Source organism: Gymnoscopelus microlampas (assembly GCF_963454915.1).
Source record: "Gymnoscopelus microlampas genome assembly, chromosome: 1".
In the NCBI taxonomy this organism is placed as follows: domain Eukaryota; kingdom Metazoa; phylum Chordata; class Actinopteri; order Myctophiformes; family Myctophidae; genus Gymnoscopelus; species Gymnoscopelus microlampas.
The window spans coordinates 49,540,324-49,565,535 of record NC_139962.1 but is presented as its reverse complement, the minus strand read 5'-3'; the positions used below and the strand labels follow the sequence as shown (position 1 = coordinate 49,565,535).

At 43.6% G+C, this 25,212-nt stretch overlaps 1 protein-coding gene across 1 annotated transcript in view; it reads right to left on the bottom strand.

Annotated features, from left to right (window-relative positions):
• Positions 1-4,718: 4,718 nt before the first annotated feature.
• The window catches only part of adamts18 (ADAM metallopeptidase with thrombospondin type 1 motif, 18), a 79,487-nt gene continuing 58,993 nt past the window's right edge, over positions 4,719-25,212 (bottom strand). The window contains exons 17-24 of the mRNA XM_084051283.1: positions 19,785-19,905; positions 19,239-19,365; positions 11,743-11,947; positions 10,898-11,095; positions 10,391-10,464; positions 9,768-9,939; positions 7,964-8,192; positions 4,719-7,232 (exon numbers count right to left, since the gene is read on the bottom strand). Coding sequence (XP_083907409.1) covers positions 7,114-7,232; positions 7,964-8,192; positions 9,768-9,939; positions 10,391-10,464; positions 10,898-11,095; positions 11,743-11,947; positions 19,239-19,365; positions 19,785-19,905 — 1,245 coding nt within the window. The 3' untranslated portion in view covers positions 4,719-7,113. The remainder of the gene's footprint in view (positions 7,233-7,963; positions 8,193-9,767; positions 9,940-10,390; positions 10,465-10,897; positions 11,096-11,742; positions 11,948-19,238; positions 19,366-19,784; positions 19,906-25,212) is intronic.

Here is a 25,212-nt window from a genome sequence, read left to right as displayed (position 1 = left end):
AGGACGTGCAGCCAAATTTAGGTCAAATCCTCTTAGTCAAAGGTGACACCTTGTTATGAGAATGTGTAGGATTGACCTGATGCGTGTTCATATTCGTGTTCATGTTCGTTTATGCAACACAGCACCTTAGCTCGCTTTAATGTGGTCCTCATTTACAGGACAGTAGCCAATGAAAATGAGCGCTAAAAATAATGTGTAGGGTGTCTAATAAGTCATGCAATAATAATAATCTAATAAGTATTTTTTGTTTTCACTGAAGTTGCCGGTGTTTTATCGAGATTTGAGTCCCTGATGGAATTTGACTCCCTTTGTCTACTCATAGGAAGATGAAGTCGTGTGCCTAGTTTGTCATAAGTCATTGCACTAACCGGGCATCCCTATTCTGGGGCAAACATCTAGCGAGTTACGACATTGTGAGCTTGTAGATCAGCTATTTTTTAGTGAACTTTGGTTTAGAGGGAAAAAGGAGGAGACCAAACTGGGGGGTCCCGGTCAACATAGTATGGTACTATATAGGATGTACAGTTAAGTGGTTGAAAGACTACAAGGCAAATAGCCAGGAATATCTTGGTGGTGGTGGTGGTGCTGGAGTGGGTGTGGATGAGGGTCCCGATTTGGTAAATTAGATATCCATATCTAATCGTCTGATTACTGTGACAGACTGTCTGAGTTATGACTTACCTTGTTCTTCCTGAGCCTGCTCACCAGGGGCGTCATTTGGGGTCTCAGGGGACCCCTAGTGTTCTCATTTAACTCTGTTGTTTTATGCATGTATGCATATTTTTTTGCAAAATGTTTTCTTTATTCATGAAAGATCAGTGTGGTTTTAATCGATTGATTGGGAGAGAGACAGACAGATTGGGAGAGACAGAGAGAGACAGACAGACAGACAGACAGACAGACAGATACAGATTGACAGAGACAGACAGACAGACAGACAGACAGACAGACAGACAGACAGACAGACAGACAGACAGACAGATACAGATTGACAGATACAGATTGACAGAGAGAGAGAGAGAGAGAGAGAGAGAGAGAGAGAGAGAGAGAGAGAGAGAGAGAGAGAGAGAGAGAGAGAGAGACCTAGTAGTGATATCTGAAACAACAACACAACAGCAAAAAAAACAAGACCACTTTAGCAACATACAGATAAACATGTCATGTTGTCACAATTTGTAAAACACATGGAATGTACAGGAAGACAGCACCGGTGAATGTACAGTAACAAGCAGGAGCATGTAGGGAAAGTGCATAATAGTTGACCGCTGATCCGACGACGTGTTTGACAATGTCCTAACGTCTGGCACAGTCCTATTGTACAGACAGGGGTCTTCAACGTTTTTTTCCGGTCATGGACCCCTTAGCTCAGTGGTTCTCAACCTTTTCAATAATCATATTTGAACTGGGGACCTCCCGTCCAGACAAGCACTTGGAATTGTAGGAGTTGAGGCATTATATTTAGTTTGACTCGGTTCCACAGAAAGAAATGTGAAAATAGCTGATCTACAAGCGTTGCGAAGAGTTGTGAGCTAGTAGATCTGCTACTTTCACAATTTTTGCCTCTTTATTAGATTATTTGACAATTTGGCCAAAGTTTGACCAGTTTCTATAGTATAGTTTGTTGATTACTTTTGATGCAGTAATGGTCTTTTTTTTCATTTTTGAAAAGTTTTTTTTTCGTTATTACATTTTTTTTCACTACTGTCATCTGGGGATACCCCCACCCAAAACGTCCCGACCCACAGGCTGAGAACCACTGCCTTAGCTGAGAGAGAAATGAAGCAGGGACCCACACTACATATTTTTATGGTAAAGAGAATGCAAACTATGCAAATTAAAACTGTTCATAGATAGCTACATAGACGTGTTTGACAGCACTATCATTAGCTAGGCAGATACCGGGAATAATCGTTCACTTCCGGATAAAAGCACCAAAATTGGTACACATACTCCTTGGGTAGTACTGTTTTGATAAAACCCGTTAGCCACCTGAAAATTCAAGATGGCGACCATTTTTCAAGATGGCCGCCATTGAATATACAGTAATATTACATTTCCCAACAAAATCCCATAGATACAAGCGCCAAAATTGGCAAACATACTCCTTGGGTATTGCTCTTTTGATAAAAACCAAAGATTTTAAGATGGTGGCCATTTTTCAAGATGGCCACCATTGAATATACAGTAATTCGCAGTAATTTCACAATAAAATGTCATAGATATGCACCAAAATTGGCACACACACTCTTTGGGTATTGCTCTTTTGATGAAACCTGTTACCCATGTAAAAATTCAAGATGGCAGCCATTTTTCAAGATGGCCACCATTGTACAGTAGGCTATATACAGTCAAATCACATTTAGAAGTAAAATAGCTTAGAAGCAAGCACCAAAATTGGCTCATATACCATTCTTTTAACAACATATTAGCAGCCACCTAAAAATTCAAGATGGTGGCCCTTTTTCAAGATGCCATTTAATATACAGTATTGCTACATTTTGCAATAAAATCACATAGATTAGCGCTGAGAGACAAGCGGATCTTGCAAGTGTAGATTACAAGTAGTAATAGCGCCCTGGGATCACCCTTTGTCTAGTCTCTACCCTTCGACCTGTTTGGCTTGGGTAACCCTGCCAGGAGTACAAGACTCCTGCCGACATAGTTCTAGGGGTCATGGACACATGCAAACTGCCCCACCACGTGCTCCTTCAGCGCTGATCGGGTTGGAGGAATGGCTTCATATGGTCTCTGCTTCCGAGCAAACATGTCCAACCTTGCATCATCAACACCTTCAGCTGCGCTTGATCTGTCATACATCATGAGCGAACTTTCTCTCCTCCATCCTGATACTCCTGGACCTGTCTGCAGCGTTCGACACAGTGAACCATCAGATCCTCCTCTCCACCCTTAAGGGGATGGGTGTCTCAGGCTCTGCACTCTCCCTGTTTGCATCCTACCTGACGGGTCGCTCCTACCAGGTGATGCTGAGAGGGTCTGTATCAGAACCACACAGACTCACTACTGGGGTTTCCCAAGGATCGGTTCTGGGTCCTCTTCTTTTCTCTCTCTACACTACAACTCTTGGTGCTGTCATCCACTCCCATGGCTTTTCCTACCAGTACCACTGCTATGCCGATGACACCCAGCTGATCCTCTCATTCCCCCCCTCTGACACACAAGTGGAGGCACGCATTGCTGCTTGTCTGGCTGACATCTCGGAGTGGATGTCGACGCACCACCTGAAGCTCAACCTGGACAAGACCGAGCTGATGTTCCTCCCGGGCATTGATAATGCTGTGGTGACGTCAACTCGGACTGCGAAGAGTCTGGGTGTGACCCTGGACGATCAACTGTCGTTCTCGGCAAACATCGCATCAGTGACACGGTCCTGCAGATTCCTCCTCTACAACATCAGGAGGATTCGCCCCTTCCTCACGGAGAAGGCAGCCCAGGTGCTCATCCAGGCTCTTGTCATCTCCCGCCTGGACTACTGCAACTCCCTCCTGGCTGGTGCTCCGGCATCTGCCATCAGACCTCTGGAGCTTGTTCAGAAAGCTGCAGCTCGTCTGGTGTTCAACCGCCCCAAGTTCTCCCACACAACTATCCTTCTCCGTTCTCTACACTGGCTCCCCGTAGCAGCTCGGATCCAGTTTAAAACCCTGGTGCTAGCCTATAGGGCAGTGAAAGGAACAGCTCCTTCTTACCTCCGGGCTATGGTCGATGCCTACACCCCTACCCGACCACTTCGGTCTGCCACCTCGGGGCGACTGATTGCCTCGTCACTCAAGGGTCCTTCTGGTCGATCGACACGGTCACGACTTTTTTCTGTTCTGGCCCCACAGTGGTGGAATGAACTTCCCACTGATGTCAGGACAGCAGAGTCACTGCCCATCTTTCGCCGCAGGCTGAAAACACTACCCTTCCTCTTTGTCTTGTACAAGAAAATGCTACACATAATAGACTTATAACATAGCATGATCCCCTAATTTAGCAGAAGATTAGGATTCCGGGGCTGATATATGGTACAAGGAAGCCAGTGAAGTCAGTCCATGGGTCCAGATTCAGATTCTACATAGTGAAAAATGTATGATTTGACACCAAGATTACTCAAATAGGACATATTAAGGTGATTTTATTCAGAAATGCATTATTAGTGTATATTCAATGGCGGCCACCTTGCAAAATGGCCGCCATCTTGAATTTTTAGGTGGCTGCTAAAATATTATTAAAAGAATGGTACATGAGCCAATTTTGGTGCTTGCTTCTAAGCTATTTTACTTCTAAATGTGATTTGACTGTATATAGCCTACTGTACAATGGTGGCCATCTTGAAAAATGGCTGCCATCTTGAATTTTTACATGGGTAACAGGTGTCATCAAAAGAGCAATACCCAAAGAGTGTGTGTGCCAATTTTGGTGCATATCTATGACATTTTATTGTGAAATTACTGCGAATTACTGTATATTCAATGGTGGCCATCTTGAAAAATGGCCACCATCTTAAAATCTTTGGTTTTTATCAAAAGAGCAATACCCAAGGAGTATGTTTGCCAATTTTGGCACTTGTATCTATGGGATTTTGTTGGGAAATGTAATATTACTGTATATTCAATGGCGGCCATCTTGAAAAATGGCCGCCATCTTGAATTTTCAGGTGGCTAACGGGTTTTATCAAAACAGTACTACCCAAGGAGTATGTGTACCAATTTTGGCGCTTTTATCCGGAAGTGAACGATTCGCCTGTTTTTCGCCTGTTATCTGCCTAGCTACATCAGTGTTCTGTAAATTAATGTGGTGTGTTTGTTTGTTTACACATTATTTCATGTTGATGTGTATTTTCAGACATTTAACCACTTAAACCCTTGATACTTAGTAAACGTGAACGTTAGTTCTGTACTTGATTTGCCAAAAACAGCCGATCGCGCTGCGAGACGTTGTGAGCTTGAAGATCTGCTATCTTAGGCTAATGTCCCCCTCAGAATAAGGATAAGGAAAGAATAAAGATGCTAAGGTTCGATAGCAACCTCCCATAACAACTATAACCAGCTGAGAGAAAGTCCATAACTAGCTAATTATATACTGTACATACAATTCCCATACACTACAAATACAATGGCCATTTCTTGTTGGAAATGTTTACAAAATGCATTTTAGTTCCGGAACGTTCTTAAAATATTAATATAGCTTTTCCCATGGAGAAAAACTAAATAAAAAGATGTCAGCCATGTTTTCTTTTTTCTCCCTGACAGGTCACATGACAGCACATGTATCAACATTGAATTACCGAAAGAAAAGGCTGATAAGACCCAACTAGACCTTACTGGTTGGGTAGCCGGCCCCTACTGGGCCATACAGTGTGTTTGAGATGATATGTGGTGATGGGAGCCCATTCATTGGGCTCATAACGTGGGCATCGCGTGGGGTTCAAGTGGTTAATGTTAAAAAAAAACGATCCTATCACAAACATTTGGCACCCCCCCCTAACTCTGAGGACCCCCTAGGGGTCCCAGACCCCCTGTTGAAGACCCAATATATCAAAATATGAAAATAACATCACAGATCTACTGTACACCAGAAACAAATGTAAAATAGTATTACCAACCATAATAACTTAAAACAAAAAAAGCCATTAGAAACCAGGTTCCTTTAAATATACAACATAAGCAAGCTTTAAAAACAAACAAAAAAGATTTTGTCCATTATTGTTCTCTTGTGATGGCTTGTCGATTCTGAGGTTGTCAAAGAAAAAAAAACATGCTATTTACACGTAATTCTCATTACCATTCTAATGTTGTAATGATGTGGCCGGCGAATCAAGCATGCTGCTTTGGCAAAAGAGATCAGATACCCACGTTGCCCTTTTTTTTTGCAGAAGCCTGCAGCACGAGTTCATAGAGTGGTGAAGTTTGTAGTCCCAAAACGAGTTAGCATTTAGCACTTCCTAGTTCTCTCTCTCAAAGTCTTTTGAATGGCTTTTTTGTTGAAATGCCTGAAATAAGGTGTATGATTACCACAGGGAAGGGATTTTCACCATTTTGTTCTATGACATAAAATACATTAGTAAATACCTCACTTGGAAATGTTGAACTTCAAAATGGTGTTTGCTATCAAGTGGCTAAAGGACATGTCATCACACCAAACACAAGCATTTGTGGTGGTGATGGTCAAGACAAGACATGCGACCATGCCCTAGTTTCGTTCATAGCGTTTTTACTTCTGTTGATAGCATTTAAGCTTAAAACAAAAAGAAAAGAATAATCATAAAACAGTTGTTCATTTGTGAATAACAATGAAGATCTAGGGAAGAAAATGTGTGTTGTGAACTTTCATTTGCCACAGTGCTTATTTTCGGCAATAATCCAAAATCCAAGGCTTTTGTCCAAAGAACCAACTGCAGACTATAGGCTACAGACACAAGCAGGCGGCAAGCACTCACTCTTGGAAATGAAGCTATAATACGGAAGTCATGAAAACACTGCAGTTCTTGTTAATGGCCTAGAAGGTGTCGCTCCGGCTGCAAAAGAATATATATTCCATTGGGAGTCAATGGTGACTTGACAAAAATGTATACTTGGTTTTATTACCTTAGTAAACCATTTCATAAAGACTATGACTTCAATCTCTAGTTTCAAGTTTTCTTCCCACAGCATGATATGCGTTTTTGTAAATTATGGTCCCATTAATTTTAAAATTGATGATAAAGCAGGCTGTGTTTTCGGGTCTTGTGATTAGGTTCTACTGGTGAAGACCCACCCTCACTCGCTGCCCTTCCACCCAAAAGCATTCTTTTCCGGTTGCTTTTCGGGTCCGTAAATTCCCAGATGGTGGATTTGAATTTGCTGAAATAGTGGCTTCAAAGCGGGTCTGTAGAAACCAATGGGTGACGTCACGGCTCCCTTCGTCCATATTTCTTTTACAGTCTATGGAAATAAGTCATCCCTTGGACCACTCCACTGTCTCCTACATCTCCTTGGATCCTCTGTCGAGCAACTCCAGGACGAAAAAACAAGACTTTCTGAAGACAGTTCTGTCATGCATCAACGCCCTGCATCAACACAGCGTCCCCTAGAGGTGCTGTGGGGTTAGAGCAGCGGTCCGGAGAGCAGCCCGCCCTTACAGTCTTTTGGCAGAGCAGGACTTGCAGCACTGCTGTCCGTAGAACTTGTGGTTGCACACGCCATGCTGAGGCACCAGGTGGCACCAGCTGAACTGGTCCACACACTGCTGCTCGTCTGAAAGGTCCCACAGGAAGAAGAGAACACATTACAATTTACAATGTATAGGCATTTAGCAAGACGCTCTTATCCAGAGTGACTTACAATATGTGAGGTATTCACGTACATAAAATGCAGAGAGACAGTGTAGTGCCTCAGTAAACTAGGATCACAGGTAAACAGTCTAAACAACATACTATCAAAATAATAATCTGTACATTGAAACTATAGGATAGCAGGTAAACAATGAACCTACAATAGCATCTGTTTAAATAACCTAAACTGTCACCTAAATTAAAATGTTAACATTGTGGTAAAGAAGTAACAAAAACAGGAGAACAAACGACCATAGTACAGTATGTCTGTATGTCATATCTAGGTCAGTCGCTAGCATCAATCAGGCAGAAGGGGGTAGGAAGGGGTGCGGGGAGAGAAAGCAAATTAAAAAGGCTATCCTAAGAACATGGAGTTTATGAACTAATGGCTGGTATTATAATCTACAGTACAATCGTTAGTGTTAATTTATCCATTTGTAACTCTACAGTGTGAAAAATGCACTGTAACTAATAGGGATCTAATGGGAATCTGAATGAACAGTAAACAATGTCACATGGAACACAAACTAAATGATTTTAGTATTTCTTTTCCGGGTGTTTTTTTGCACTAGCACACACTTCTGTATGGGCACATTCAGTGGGAACACAGAGGAGAAAAAAAAGAAACCTGTGTATGTGGTTGTTTTTTTTTACCTTTGCTTGCAGGTCCAGCAGGGGCCTGTGCATTCATTTGTCCGGGCCGAGGTGCCTGTCCTCGGCCCGGAGCAGGAATGTGAGCTGGGGCTGGAGCGGGGCAGAAAAGGGTGTTGCATGCCCTGGAGGTGAGCGGCCTCTGGTGGGGCAAGCAGCCTGCTGCCGGACGCCCCTGACGGAGACACTGGATGGTCCTGGTCTGGACGCCTCCACCACACGACACTGAGCACTGTGTGGGGGGGGGGGGGGGGGTGAGAGAGAGTGAGGTGTGCATATGAGAAACCACGCCCCCCATTTATGTCTGATATTTTATCCAAACCTGTATGCATATTGAACCTGGATACGATTAACCCAATAAGACCGGGAACGCATCTGTGTCATTTTTAGATTTCTTTGGCTATTCAAAAAATAGATATACAATATAGATATACAAGCTCATAGCACGGCACAGAGTAAAGGTTTTTTGTGTAAAGGACCCCCAAAATGATATGTATTTAGCCGCGGACCCCATCTCAAAATATTTTGTTCCAGGGACCCCCCAGAATCAAAAATTTGAGTTAAAAATGTTCGCTTTAAAAAATGTATACATTCAAAGATTTTCACGATTTTTCAAAAATCTAGATTTTTTTTTTCAAAAATCGAGCGGCACTCGGTGCTGCGCTATGAGCTTGTATTTCTGCTATTTTTAAATGGCCCAAAGAAATCTAAAATGACACACATGCGTTCCCTTAATGGGTTAACTACTCTCAAACAGGTGTCCGTATTTTGGGCATTAAGTAAGGCTTAAATGGTTTAAGAACAAGGCTTTACTGTAAACCACTGCTGTAGCCTACTGTGTGTTTGAGTAGTAGGCTATAGTGCATATTTCTAGTTATTCCCGATTGGAGAAGATACTGTAGCAAGTTACTTTGCCCAGACCTGAAGCCTCCAGACAGGGGAGTTCCTGATAAACAGAACCATGAGGTTGTCAAACGCAATTCATCCATGTCAAAATCAAGCAATCACACGAGGAACAGTTTTACACTTGATGTGCGTGAGGAATTCAGACCAACTGGGAGGGCCAAAAACACAGTTTATTACAGGCCAATCTCCTGGCTAACCTGACTGATCTACAATGTGAAAGTCTTCAGGCTTTGTTGTCGAAAGGTTCAGCAGCCAGGAGACACATTCTCTGAGCTCGCCAGACATTGATTCTTCTCGCTGCTGCCTTCTCTCCCAAGTCTCTGCTATGCCGACCTATAGTCTCTCAAGACAGTCTGACAGCTTAACAGTCTACATTGGAAGCTCTGGAATATATGCATACTGTATATACGCTCGCAATGAGCTCATAGATCAGCTATTTGCACAGCTTTTGCGTGACACTCTTGTATGACGAATTAGGGCAGGGGCAACAGGGGGTCCGGGACCCCTAGGGGGTCCTCAGAGTTACTCCAGGGGGTCCGCCAAATCTTTGTGATAGGATTTCTTTTTTTACATTAACCACTTGAACCCTAGCATCTCTATTCTGATTAACAAGTTCACAACGCCTCGCGCTGCCAGGCGTTGTGAGCTTGTAGATCGGCTATTTGCGGCAAAGAGGTTTGGTGTAGAGGGGCAAAGAAGTAAATCAAGTAACAAGTATTGAATGTTTACGTGGTTAAATGTCTGAAATGAACAACAAATATTCATGTACACAGCACTGATGAAATCTATGAAACACAATTGTATGCAATGTATGGGGGTCCCTGCTTCGTCTCTCTCAGCTAGGGGGTCCTTGGGCTGAAAACGTTGAAGACCCCTGAATTAGGTTCATGTTGTGAGTTACCTGCTGCCAGGGTGAGGAGTACCAGCCCATGACCACAGCACTGGAGGTGGTTCTGCCGGGGCCAGCTGGGGGCCGAGGGGCAGCGGGACAGGGGTGTCTGCTGCAGGACTGCTGCAGCTCCACCGACGGCTTGGCCAGGTTCCTGCACCGTCGCACAGGGAACTCCACCCACCTGGGGCAAGAATGTTCAACTCAGTATTACTGGGATCAATTTAAAGGGATAGTTCACCCAAAAAATGCTTTTTTTTCCTATCGATTAGTCACCCCATGGAGGGATATTTTTTAGTTTTTGCCCCATTCCTAAGCCAATAATTTGATGACCAGCGGTTCCGGTAGGAGACACAAAGAGTCTCCTTTGTGATGGTCATCAAATTATTGGCTTAGGAATGCAGAAAAATATATATATCCATGAATTCAAGTCTCCATGACTAAAAAAAAAGTAGTTTTGGGGGTGAACTATCCCTTTAACGCACATACACATATCCAGGGTTTGATATAGGGCTTAATCCCTTACGCCCTATATACTTCATCATACAACATGCTGTCTTTGCTATTTTTGTATTTAGAGTAGCCAATTATTTTTGATCCTTTTGGGGGGAATTTTGGAATAATGTTGTACATACCCATGCTGCTGCGACTCTTTTTCCCCACAGTGGAGTTGTCTCCTCTGTATGCCAGAGCCACATGACCTGGAGCACTGGGACAAGAGTTGACATATTAGAAGACACACTAGATGCATGTGTGTGTGTGTGTGTGTGTGTGTGTGTGTGTGTGTGTGTGTGTGTGTGTGTGTGTGTGTGTGAGTGTGTGTGTGTGTGTGTGTGTGTGTGTGTGTGTGTGTGTGTGTGTGTGTGTGTCTGTTTCCTCAGAGAAACACTAGCTGAGAGAAACAGGATTTATTATACTGGAATGATGTTTTACATTACGTCCACCAGAGAGCAGCAAAGGGCTTGTTTTTGCATGGGTACGACAGATTATTATTAAACGATAAGGATACCAGGCAATCAGTGGTTCTCAAACGTTTTCGTCTCAGGGCATGCCTGTAAATAACTTTTATCCACGGCACGTCTGAATAACATTGTTACTTTATAGCACCTTAAATTTATCATATATATATCATATATGTATACCTCTCCCCAGGCTGAAGGGAACCACTGCAGTTTGTCGTTCTTGGGGCATCGGCGGACGACGCAGGTCTCCTGGGCCTTGGGCCGGTGGTTCTGTCTACACATGCTGTCAGGCACCACCACTGTGGCGCCACCGGGGGCGCTGCTGCTCCCGCAGAACACGCTGCGTTTCCTCAGGCCACGGCCGCAGGTCTTGGAGCACTGTGTGAGAGAGACATGGTGTCATGGGGTGGGACTTTACTTTGTTTGGGGGACATACTGCACAAATATAGGAAATAATACACAGGTCCAGATCACTAATTTGTGTGCGTGCGCGTGTGCGTGTGCGTGCCTGCGTGCCTGTGTAGTATAAAGCAGTGGTTCTCAAACTTTTTCATGTCAAGGACCCCCAAATTGACAATTATTAAACCACGGACCCCCATTTGAAAAGATATGCCCGGGACCCCCATAAGAGAAGATCTTTTACGGCTCTAGCAGTGATTCTCAACCATTTTAATTTCAAGGACCCCCAGTTTGACATGCATTAGGGCTACAGACCCCCATTTAATGGCATTTCTATCTCTTGGACCCCAATTTATATTGTAAAATCTATGTTAATGTAACTCTGAGAGTGTACAAATGGAACCAAATGGACCCGTTAGGGTCCATTTGGTTCCATTTGTACACTCTCAGAGTTACAGACCCATAAGGGTCCATTTGGTTACGAATCTATCATTTAGCTGGGGACCCCCTGGAACTCCCTCAAGGACCCCTGGGGGTCCCCGGACCCCACTTTGAGAACCAATGGTATAAAGCGCTGAGGGACTCCGGTCAATATATGGTTTAAGTGGTTAAAAAGAGGAACCCACCTGTGACCAGGATCCTGTGTTCCATTGGGGCGGGCAGGCCTGGGTGTGGCACGGCTGCACCTGGGCCGGGGAGACGGGGGGACACATGGAGTGGGCTGCCACCTCTTCTCTCTGGTAGGTCACCCTCCTCAGGCAGCGCAGCAGCCTGGTCTGCTGCCCTCCTCCACAGGAGCGGGAGCAGGCCGCCCAGTCCCCTGGAACCCAGCTATACGGAGGGTTGGAGACAGAAGCATGGAGGATTTGTACCTGAATCGCTGATCGCTGTATGAATGATGTGAAATAGCTTGACTATGTGAATTAGAATTCAGAGTGCATAATACATGCATTGTCGCGTCAGGCAGGAAACTGTGTATCTCTATTTTTATATTACAGACAGGTCAAAAGCACACAAATATAAGCAGGCCTGCACATGTGTATGCACGCGCACACACACGCGCGCACACACACACACACACACACACACACACACACACACACACACACACACACACACACACACACACACACACACACACACACACACACACACACACACACACACACACACACACACACACACACACACACACACACACACAGTGTGCTCTAATATCCCAGACCTGTAGCACTATATATTCATCTGACTGTACACACAGAAACCATATTGTTTACAACTCTCTCTCTAACAGACATCCTACTGACAGATGGGACTGGACCCAACATCCATCACTCCTCTCCTCTCCTCTCTTAACCACTTGTTTCCTTCCTCTCCTCCATTATACCATACTTTCCTCTCTTAACCACTTAAACCCTACTCTACATACTTTGTTGACCGGGATCCCCCAGGGGTCTATACTTGGTCCCCTCCTTTTTTCCCACTCACCAATTCTCTGATCCAGCTACCGAAAATAGCCGGTCTACAAGCTCACAAAGCTTGTATTTTTGCCGAATGTTGGCCCATTACGTTAAGATGAATGTGGTTTATATGCCTATAGTTTCTCTCTTCAGCTCCTCTCCTCACACTCGCTCCACATCTGATCCTTTCCTCCTCATCTCCTCTCAATCTAATTTCTTCTCATTATCTTTTCATGTTCCTGTGTTCTGTTCTCCTCTCCATTCTCACCTCCCCTATCCTCAGAATCTGAATCATCTTTATTGTCACATCACAAGTCTACACAGGTGTAAAGAAGTGGGTGAAATTAGTTTTTTGTGCAAGCTTCAACGTTTCGAGAAGAGAAAAGAAAAAGAAGAGGGGGTGGGGACAGGGAGAGCAAGGAGAAAAGAAAGAAAAACTGAAAAACGCGTTGAGGAGAGGCAAAAAAAAAAGAAATATGTCTATTATGAACACAGCATAATGCAGCAGGTACAGTAGGCCTACATGTACATGAGGTTAGACATAAAAGGTGGTAGCACTTCGGTATAGATCCACAAAGCAGCAGGTATGTATGAGATTTAGACATTAAGGAGCAAAAGAGTGTGTTGTACATGTTATGGAGATAAAGTGCAAACAGAATATCAATCTAGTTCCATTTCTTTCCACTCGCTCCCCATCACGCCTCCCTTCCCTCCTTCCTTCCAGTCCTCTGGTATCTACGACATCACGTTTTACCACTGATGAAAGCCTACGGTTTCGCTTACTAAAATAGCTTCTGTCTTGGCATGGTGGCCAAAGGGGAAGATTACAGCAAATGAGTGGTCTGACGACCACAGGCTTAAGGACAGAGAGAGAGAGAGATGGAGTGATGGGCAGATGGTTGAGTCCAGTACCGCCCAGAGACCAATCCAGACTAAAAGGCTTTCATTCTCGTTCCAGAACCGGGGCAGACCAAAGTGGCAGCAAGAGCTAAACTGCAATTTAAGAGATGGGAGAGACGTGACCCAACATGGGTTTGGGTTTCTGCTTGGGATATGTTTTCGGGTTTTTTTTTTCTTCCACCGTGGAATATAAATAACAATATGCCATATAAATAACAATATGTCACATACAGTGATGGAAGAAGTGCTCAGATGTACTTCAGTAAAAGTAGCAATAGCACAATATTAAAATACTCAGTTACAAGTAAAATGTTATATTCAAAATGTTTGAGTAAAAGTACAAAAGTATTGGCATCAAAATATACTTAAAGTACATAAGCAAAAGTACTCAAATTTGTCACGTTTTGTGAGACTTATTCGAAAATAGCAGATCTACAAGATCACGTCACATCGCAATGCGGTGTGAGCTTGTAGATCTGTAGAGCTTGTAGATCTGTAAAGCTTGTAGATCTGTAGAGCTTGTAGATCTGTAAAGCTTGTAGATCTGTAGAGCTTGTAGATCTGTAAAGCTTGTAGATCTGTAGAGCTTGTAGATCTGTAGAGTGGTTAATGTATGTTTTGTAATAATAATAATCACATGTACTGTATAAAGTAACTTGTCAAATAATTGAGGTGGAGTAAAAGTACAAGATTAGCATCTGAGATGTACAGTAGTGGAGTAGAAGTAGAAGTTTTGAAAATTGAAAATACTCCAGTAAAGTAAAAAGGAATACCTCAACATTGCACTTAAGTACAGTACTTGAGTATATGTACTTAGTTACTTTCCGCCAGTGCGATATAAATAACAATATGTCACATAAATAACAATCTGTCATTGGGGGAAAGAGGCAGAAGTGCTGCGGCGCTTCACTGCAAACCACTGGTTGGTCAGAGCTGTAATTTATAGACCTATCTCTGGCATCTTTCAATAACATGCATTTTTCTGAGGCAAAAAGTGAGTAAAAAAACTGCGGGGGAGCTTCGGAGAAGCTGAATTCCACGCACCGACGCACGTGTTATCCTTCTTCGTTGTAATGGGCCTGGTTTTCAAAACGCTCAAGGGCCGGTGCCCAAGTACTGTACCTGTCTAACTACTTCAAAAGAGCGAGAAACGCCCACGGGCACAACACCACCATTCCCCCCAGATTCGGCACAAACATGGGGATGAATTCATTCTACTGTTATGCCACCAAAATGTGGAATGCCCTACTGTACCTCTAGCCATCAAAAATTGCGACTCCTTTTTTCAAAACCGCCGTAAAAGAGCGCCTGTCAATTTGCAACTGGACCTAGACGAGTCTTATAGCTTGCCAAAATAAATGACCCCCACTGTTTTTCTGTAAATAAACTTTTACTGCTCCTAGTATTGATGATTTCTTGTATAGTATTGTATGTCTTTATATGTCTTGATGAATTGAACACACAGGACCACTGCCAAGGACGACTTATGACGACTTTTTGTTTTTTGGGAGGGGGGGTCGCCTGTGAATGTTTCAAGCACCACCAAAGCACCACCAAAGAAGAGTACACCCAGAAATCACGTGATCACAACAAATACAAATCTAGGCACCTTTCATGTTAAAGGATTTACAAAAGTAAAATGTTCTCGGCTTTCTGTTGTTTTTCTGCTGTTTTTCAAAAAACAAGCTACATTCAAACGATCATAGCTCTGAAATGGAGGATCGCGACCGGACAATTTTGTCCCCTTTACTACGACACCCCTGCCGATCTACAGGAAGTAAAAAGAGGAGTATACAATCTGTTTATCTATATCTGTGTCGATTAGCCTGAAGTGTACAGTACATGAACCTACTCACAGTCTTGGCATCCGGCCAGGACTTTTAGTGCAGGACTTCCCTTACACAGGACGTCACAAGTCTAAAAAAGAGAAACCCTGAACCTGTACGGTAAGTGACTCTACAGATGGCTGCTGCCAAGCGGAAGGCCAGAACGACTTCCCCCATACTTCAAACAGGAGAGCAGGGGAGCCAGGCGGACGGACGGATGGATAGGCAGACAGACAATCCGTCGAATTGTTACTTTTGCTGTTTTTTTTTGTCGTTGCAGGATTCAGGTGAGGGTGGAGGTTTCAACCCGACAGAGATGATATAGAGAAAAGAAATGTAAGATACAAAAGTATAAAAATGCGTAGGCCTAAACTAACAGTACCGAACCGTACCTCTTCCCTGCTGGCTGGTCCGTTGAGCCTTGCTGCCATGTCCGCTTATAACCTTGTTTTTCTGTAAAGTCGCTTATGAATATTGGTAGTTTTTACTTGTTTGTGAGGTGTAATGTATGTCAAATTAATTATTTATTTGTCCGCGGACCCCCATCTGAAAATATTTTGTGCCGAGATGTCTACAGTTGTAAGTCTGTCATGGGAGAAAAAAAACGTGGGACGCTTGACTACGAGCAGCAGGTTCCTGACAGCAGGACGTCACAGAATTATGACAAGCTCGGCTTTTACACATTTTTACACAGACGCACACACACACACACAGACACGCACACAAACAGACACGCACACACACACACAGACACGCATGCACACACAGACACGCATACAAAGTAGTGAAGGATGGGGGATGGGGGTGCAGAGTAGTGTGGGATTTTTTGGCTGTGCATGGCGGCCCAGACTGGCCCCATGCCCCAGAGGAGATCCCATAGTCTGCACAATAAAACATACACAGACCTGTCAGCACCACAGATACACACTGGACAGATAAGCAGCCATGTCTGCACTCCCCCACGCACACACAGGCACACACACACAGAGACACAGGCACACACACAGGCACACACACACACACACACACACACAGAGACACACACACACACACACACAGGCACATGCACACACAGACACAGACAGACAGACATGCACGCACACACACACACACACACACACACACACACACACACACACACACACACACACACACACACACACACACACACACACACACACACACACACACACACACACACACACACACACACACACGCATGCACACACAAAAATGCTCACACGCTCAGACAGACAGGCACACACACACACACACACACACACACACACACACATGCATGCACGCACGCACGCACGCACACACACACACAGACACGCTGCACACACACACACACACACACACACACACACACACACACACACACACACACACAGAGAGACATGCACACAGACACACACGACACGACACTCCATTTTTCTTTTCTTTCTCTGGCTTTTGAACCTACTGTATATTCCTGGTCATTCATTAAAGCTTCCATTCTACTCCGTTGTGTTTGTATTAAACAGCCAGACACTGACATGTATGACCTCCATCCAACTGGATGGAAAACAGGGTCAAATAAGGTGCACGGCAGGCTCTTATTTCCCTGCAGCGGCAGCTAACGTTAACACGCTCCTATTTACCTGGAACTGCCATTTCCTCTCCCCGTGCAAATGGGAAGGTCATTTTTCCAGCCACAGGGCTGGGTAATAGCGTTCGCCCAGATAAGAGACGTGGTATGCCCCCAGATTAGGGGGCAGGAAATGCCCTCTCGGGTGGTGGGAAACAGAGGGCTGTATGGTTGGAGGTGTAACCGATAGCAGTCTGGCTTGTTCAACCCCTTGACACAAAGAGAGAGAGAGAGAGAGAGAGAGAGAGAGAGAGAGAGAGAGAGAGAGAGAGAGAGAGAGAGAGCTCGGTCTGGACTTGTTGTGGACATTATGACGACGTCATCAACACCGCTGCGGGAGAGCGTTCGGGGAGAGAGCTTGTGTTTTTAACATCCCTACCACCTATTTCATCAAGATATCCTGTTTTAACCCAAAGATCTGTGTAATGTGCGTGTGTGTGCGTGTGTGTGTGTGTGTGTGTGTGTGTGTGTGTGTGTGTGTGTGTGTGTGTGTGTGTGTGTGTGTGTGTGTGTGTGTGTGTTTGAATCCCTGCCGTTCTTTTTCCAGCAGCGCTATCAATCAAGAGAAAGAGCCACAGACATCTCAGTCCATTCAACACTGCTTCAGCTTGTTACTCTGCTGCACACACACGTGCACGCGCGCACACACACACACACACACACACACACACACACACACACACACACACACACACAGATGTTTGTGCAGCTCATGTTAGGCTCACAGCTGAGGCTGATGGACGACAGCCGCCATCAGGATGGGAAGCAATAATGTGTCAACGTTGGCTTTGATCTCCGTCTCTCTCATGTTCTTACTTTACTCTCTCCTGTCTGTCTGGTCTGCCTCTCTCTCTCTCTCTCTCTCTCTCTCTCTCTCTCTCTCTCTCTCTCCTCCCTCCCTCCCTCCCTCACACACACTCACTCTGTCTGTCTGTCTCTCTCCCTCCCCCCTTTCTCTCTCTCTCTAAAGTGAAATGTGAATCTATGGCAGTGGACATTGTGAACATCTCATACTCACAATTTACAATGTAGGCATTTAGCAGATGTCCTTATCCAGAGCGACTTACAATAAGCAAGGTGAACACATGGAGCACATGGAATGCAAACAATACACTATCAAAGTAATAATCTGCACATTGAAACTATAGGATAGCACCTGTTTAATGAAACATGCTACCTAAATTACATTCTTAACGTTGTGGTCAAGAAAAACAAGCCTAAGTAGCAAAAACGTAAGAACGAATGACCATGGTCTGTCTGCAAGGTAGCAGCTAGCTACCTCAGCTATAAGGGCTGAGGTGGAGCCTGAAGAGGTGAGTCTTCAGATTATGGCAGAGTGAGACTGCAGTTCTGACTGCAAAGGGGAGTTTTTTTTCCACAGTTTGGGAGCAAGCAGGGAGAAGAGGACATAGTCCTCACTATGACTGAGTGTGTTTGTACATTCACTCAAAGGGAGACTGTGAGTGCTTTCTGGTCATTCAGAAAAAAACATTAAACCATTCCCCAATGGGGGAGAGCTGTGTCTATTTGGGGGAAATCTGGGAACCCATTCTAAAAAAGAAAAAAAAGGACTTCAGAGTCATAATATGTAACTTTGCCCTGTGTTTACATAAAAAAACACACTGCGCTTTTGCTATATTTTGTATTTGTTTGTTTTGGTTGACAGGGACGTTTTTGGGACTACCAAAACAAACAGTTTCTGCAGGTAAACACCACCACACCACGCTGATAACTGCTGGTATAGGCCTATAGAGGGAAATGATGGAAAAGATGATATATTGTTTTGTTATGCAAACACAGGGCAAAGTTGCATACTATGCCTTTAAAAACACACCCAGACTTATCAAGCAAAGAGTCTCTACGTTGGTGCATAGAGTGGGTGGCTCTGGCTGCAGTCCTGTTCAGCAAACAAGCTGAGGTGTGTTTGTGGAAATGGACACACGTTAATCCATTGAATGATAAGGGAGACAAAGAGATAAATTAAACCCTTTGCGTGTATATTTTTGCCTGTATTCTGACTGTATTATGACAAGATTTCATCTTATGTTTCCATGAACATGGACAATTATATTTTTTTAACGTACAAGTGCTGTGTTCTTTGGATAGTGATAAATAAACCTTTTTGTTACCACCGCGCTCTGAGACGTCTCTGGTGCGACTGGTTTGTTTGACAAAAGACCCAAGGACCATGCCTTGAACATTTTCGAATATACTGAACATTTGTACATGCTGTAATTCATGCGCGTGCATGTGCATGTGCACACACACACACACACACACACACACACACACACAGCGTTACTCACTATGCGGGGCAGGGGTGTGTGTTGCAGAGCTGGGAGGCCAGTGCTGGTTTGGTGTGGATGTTACACATGGAGGAGTTGACCTGGACCTTCTGGTCCTGCAGACAGATAGCCTTGGTTGAGATACGACCTGAGAGAGAGAGCGAGAGAGAGAGAGAGAGAGTAAGATAAAGAGTCTCTCACACACACACACACACACACACACACACACACACACACACACACACACACACACACACACACACACACACACACACACACACACACAGTGCTGTTGGTCTTTTGGGATCAGCATAGTGTGAACTTCTCAGTTGACAAAGGTGCTTTTCATTAAACCCTAGCACACTTTCTGCACCAGCACACACAAAGTACATGTGCACACCAATACATTAGACACACACACACACACACACACACACACACACACACACACACACACACACACACACACACACACACACACACACACACACACACACACACACACACACACACACACACACACACACACACACACACACACACACACACACACACACACACACTGACCTCCAGCACATGAGGCGGAGCATTCAGATCGAACCGCGGCCCAGGTGTAGTCGTGCTTCTTGTGGGTGCGAGGCAGAGTGTATTCCCACTCCACTCCGGGGTTCTTCCCCTGCAGCAGGATCTGTGCGGGAACAGACACACACACACACACACACACACACACACACACACGTCAATTCATATTTGTCCATAGTTAAGCTAGAGGTTTCACTAAATAATCGACTACTATAACCGCTAGTCAACACTGTTGGGATATTTTGGGGGGTCCCCATGCAGATGATTAGCTTAATGTGCTAAATTGAATACAGGGTATCTGCACATTACCAAAGTTACAATTTAAGGACCAAATTGGCCAAATTGTCAAATAGTACCTAAGAAAGAAAATAGCCGATCTACGAGGCGTTGTGAGCTTATGGTTCGGCTATTTTCACAATATTTATCTGTGGAACCGAGTCAAACTAAATGCAATGGGGGGGGGTCGCGGCCTGAAAAGTTTGGGAACCCTTGGACTAGTCCATACTGTGGCAGATTTGAACAATTATTATTAATATTTTCATTGTGAATCATATCTGTTGTATATTTACTGCAGATAGTTGTGGTCCCTGAAACAATTGTCCTCTCAATACATCCATGGATAACTGTTCATAGATCATAATTCCTGTCTGCTCTTTTCTTTTTTTGTATCAACGAAAACTTGTGCAGATGATCCTCTTCTGAAACCGTTTCTCGCTGAAGGGTGATTTATTTGGACGTTCAAGTGAAGAATGAGTCATGGATGCATGCAGACATGCAGGCATACATACATGCACCTGAAGGCCTGTCATTAACGTAGCATTCACTTCCAAGAGAGGAATGGACTTTGGGCCAATTCATGTGCAGATTCGTTTCAGAGCTTGACCGAAAAAGTTTCTTAAAATAAAACAAACAACGTTTGTAAGTGAAGACAGTACTGGCTATTGTTAGTTATAGACTGGCAGAATCAAATGGATGATGTCTTTGTCTAGAGTTTATAAGGCACGTACATGGAAAGACAACCAATCAACAATGTCTTGGCCGACACTGACCGATTCATCATGAATTGACTGTGAGAGGACAGCTCTAGTCTAAAAGGCAGCACAAAGCCATCTTGGTGGAGAGCTAGTCAAAGCAAATTACTTCCCTTCCCCAACACATCCATACTAATGTGTCTTGAACCATTAGCCACAAGCCAAGACCAGTGTCACTTTTTCTAGCAGACACTGTGACTCATAAAAGGTTCCACATCATCTCATTTAAACCCCAGTCAGTCTAGGATAAAATTGACTGAAATATCTCAAGGGAAAAATGACGGCGCTCACCAAATTGCCTAAACAAGAGAGGTACTTAGCGCTAAACCGCACTTCCTTTGCTGATGTTAGCCATCCCGACTAGCCAAAACCCCCTGCCACCAGCCAACCTCCACCGTCCACCAAACCAATACTTTAGGCTTCTCCAAACAAACGGATTCTCACCAATACACATACATCCGTTCCCGGTTAACAAACAGTAACTTCAGCCAGCGGCTGCAAACACGTAAGTCGACGTCACACAGGTTTTTGATGTCCTTTTAATAGAGCGCCCACATATCTTTAAAATAAATTACTTTCCTCTCAAATCTGGCCGGCAATTTACTTTACCAGGCAAATAAACTTTCATCCATCCATATACAGTACATGTATTTCAGACATCCAGTATAAAGGCCCTTACACACCGGGGGTGAATTTTTCATGCGAATAATATGTTTTTTTAAAAAACCTTATACATTTTGCGTATATTCGCATATTCGCCGGTGTGTAATGACCTTAAGACAACTGCAACCTATGCTCATTTTTGCAACCTATGCCCATTTAAAGTGCTCCGATGAGCACTTTTTCTAGTTCATCATGAGACTACAGTATACCCTGAGGTGTGGACTTGAGACTCAACCATTTTTTACCATAAAAAGGTAAAATACCTGGTTTCTGACCGACAGCAACGATATGTTTGTGAGTAGGCTATTGTGTTCACAACTTGCACCTGTGGGATGGAATTTACAGCATGTGTTCGCCGTTACTCGACAATTGTGTGAAAGGAAGTTATACTCACACAACTGGCTATGTATGAATGGGAAATGTACAAAGAAAAAACAACAACTGTTTGACTGGAATGTCGAAGCATGATGAGAATTGCATCCACACTATGACAACTGCAATTATTATTTTTTGCATTCTGTACGAACACAATGAGAAGTGAAATATTGTATTGGCCAATTGCCTTTAATTGTGTGGAGGTTTTGAGGCAGAATGAGGTTAAGAGTTTCAAGAAATGCATCGAAGCAACTGCAGCCAATACATTAATATAATTGTTTTATTTTTTCTTTAGCCTACTCCCTAAGCTTTGTTTCGGCATCAGCCCAGAGACTCCAGCATGGGCTGGGACTCTATTAATTACAATATGGCAGACATGGATATCCATCTGCATCACCCATCATCCATTTGACCTATGACCCCACCACAAGAATGTCAATTCAGGGGAGTAATCCCTTCTTATTTCAAGAGCTGACCACCCCCCACCTCATTCACTGGTTTACCAGGTCTTTCGCTCCCTCACTCCATGCGTCCCACACAGCCCAGCAGATACAGTGGTGGAAAGTAGCTAAGTACAGTACATGCAATCAAATACTGTACTAAGTACAATGTTGAGGTATTTTTTACTTTGCTGGAGTATTTCCAATGTTCTACATCTTTACTTCTACTCCACTGCATCTCAGAGACAAATGTTGTACTTTTACTCCACTACATTTATTTGAAAACTTTAGTTACTAATTACTTTGTAGATTTGGATTATTATTACAAAACATACATAAACCACTTCAGCCCTATTTAAACTTTGGCTAAATATTTTTTATACATTTTAGACATGATGACTTGTGAAACAGGACATTCTGCATAATGACTACTTTTACTTTGGTACTTTAAGTATATTTTGATGGCTATACTTTTGTACTTTTACTCAAGTAAATTTTGATTACCGGAACTTTTTCCACCACTGAGCAGATGTGAATGCCTTCTACAGCTTAACAGTCACACCACCGAGTGTTTCATGCTGAGTAATGCCCGATTTATATATGGCTGCGTGTTGTATCACACACTGGAAATAGCTGATCTACAAAGCTCCCAATCTGCATTGCGGATGGTTCAGCAGACACAGGCTATGTGTTTGTACCTCGCGTTTGACTTCTCTGTGACATTTGCTGTAATTATCGATTATTATTGCTTTTAGTGTTGTTGCTGATATGTAATATATAGCATGTATTGTAACGTCATGATGATGAATTGAGTACAACGGGCCACAATGGAAACAAGCCCCCCGGGGCTTTTTGTTATCCTTTTAGCATAGCTTTGGTACTGTACTGTACTCTGTACTGTTTGCAAAAGTGTAAAGTATTCAGTCAATCTTCAATCAAACATGGTGTCCTTCTCCGACGGACAATTCAGCAGAACTAGACAGCAGCATGGATCAGTGATGCAAGCAAAAAAAAAACTCTTAAAACTTCATTAATTAAAAGACATTTCTCTCTCCGTCTGTTATTGGCTGTTCGGATCTTTTCATTTTCAGGGGAATGTTTAAGTCTCCCTTTATGCCGTGACCTTATAGCTTCTCACATCCATAGAGTGTAACTGCGGAATTCTTAATCTTTTAATCTCTCTCTCTCTCTCTCTCTCTCTCTCTCTCTCTCTCTCTCTCTCTCTCTCTCTCTCTCTCTCTCTCTCTCTCTCTCTCTCTCTCTCTCTCTCTCTCTCTCTCTCTCTCTCTCTCTCTCTCTCTCTCTCTCTCTCTCTCTCTCTCTCTCTCTCTCTCTCTCTCTCTCTCTCTCTCTCTCATACACTCCTTTTTGTAATTACAAGACATACTTAGAGAGATTACGGTTGTGTCATCTGCAGATCAGCATATGCTACTGCTGGACAGACAGACAGACAGACAGACAGACAGACAGTCTGGTTCATACAAGTTGAAGCTCTTTAGAGATCAGAGAAATCCAAATATGCTGATCAGACAGTATTATGCTATTATGCCACCTGGCTGCATGGTCGCTGTACTAAACACTTATATTATTAGATATTATTATAGTTATATATCATCACGGCATGGCAGACCCTGTGAGCGACATACACTGATTGGCTCTTACAATACAGCTGTGGCACCATGTCCTGATTTCCCTGCTAGCCCTCTGCCGGCATTCATTGTGTAGGAAGAACCACAGAGGAAGCTGTTTCAAACCTGTCTGCTAACATAACTCTCTGTTCTAAACAACAGTTACGGTTCACAAAATGCACTTATTGTCAACGAAGGGGGAAGCAATACGGGAGTTCTGTGGTGAAAGAGTCTTCAACCTGCACATGTTCAGTTCAACTGTAGCCTGAGGGGTCTGAGGAGAGAGGCTATAGCTTTTACACAACTATCACTTCACCTAAAAAAAAACACAATAACTGTCTAAACTTCACCTGGTTTCCACTTCTGTTTCAACAGCCCAGGGTTCACAGGTCAAGTGAAAAGAAATGCCTTGGCTGACAAAGCTATGGAGGTAGATGTCCCACCACTCACTTACACTTACACACTCGCTGAGGGATCAGTGTTGCCAGAAGTTGTGAGAGAAATAAGCAACCAGGTCTATGAAAACAAGTCCAAAAGAAGCGACTATTATAGGCCACATGAACGCTTTAAACATATGCATCGTATAGTTGAAAATATTTTGAGAAAAAAGTGAAACATTTTGAATATATCGTTTTGAACATTTAATCTGGTGGGGGGGGGGGGGGGCCTGAAAAAAAAGAAGGGGGAAATGTGTAATATTTTTTGAAACACAAATTTGAAACACAAATCTTCTATGGGAGGTCCATGACACAAAATATTTTCAAATATATTTGTCCGCATACAAATTCATATCAATTTGGGGGTCCTTCACATGATTTGAAACAACATGAAACAACATTAGACAGCCTGCCCAAATAAGCAACTACACTTCCGAAAAAAGCCCAAAAGACAGCAACCCGCAACTACTGTATACCAATATTTACAAGCCACTTTACAGCGAAACAAAGCCCAAAGCCGCTTATAATAAGCAGACATGGCAACGCTGGTCAAGAGGATATGTGTCTCATGTTCCAGTGTTTGAGAACAGGCAAAGACTCGCTCTCACCTCTGAGCTGTGGGGCCTGACAGACACACCACCACACCATTATAAATGTGCCGAGGTGATCGCCACCTCGTAAATCCTGTCCTTCACCCCGATGCGACCATCTCACTCTGAGCTACATGCTAATTCACTGCTCCACAGCTTCAGAACAGGACACTGCAGAGTAACTCAACCTCTAAGACTTCTGTGTTGGCTACCTGTCACTTTTAGAAAAGATTCTAAGTTTTTATGCCC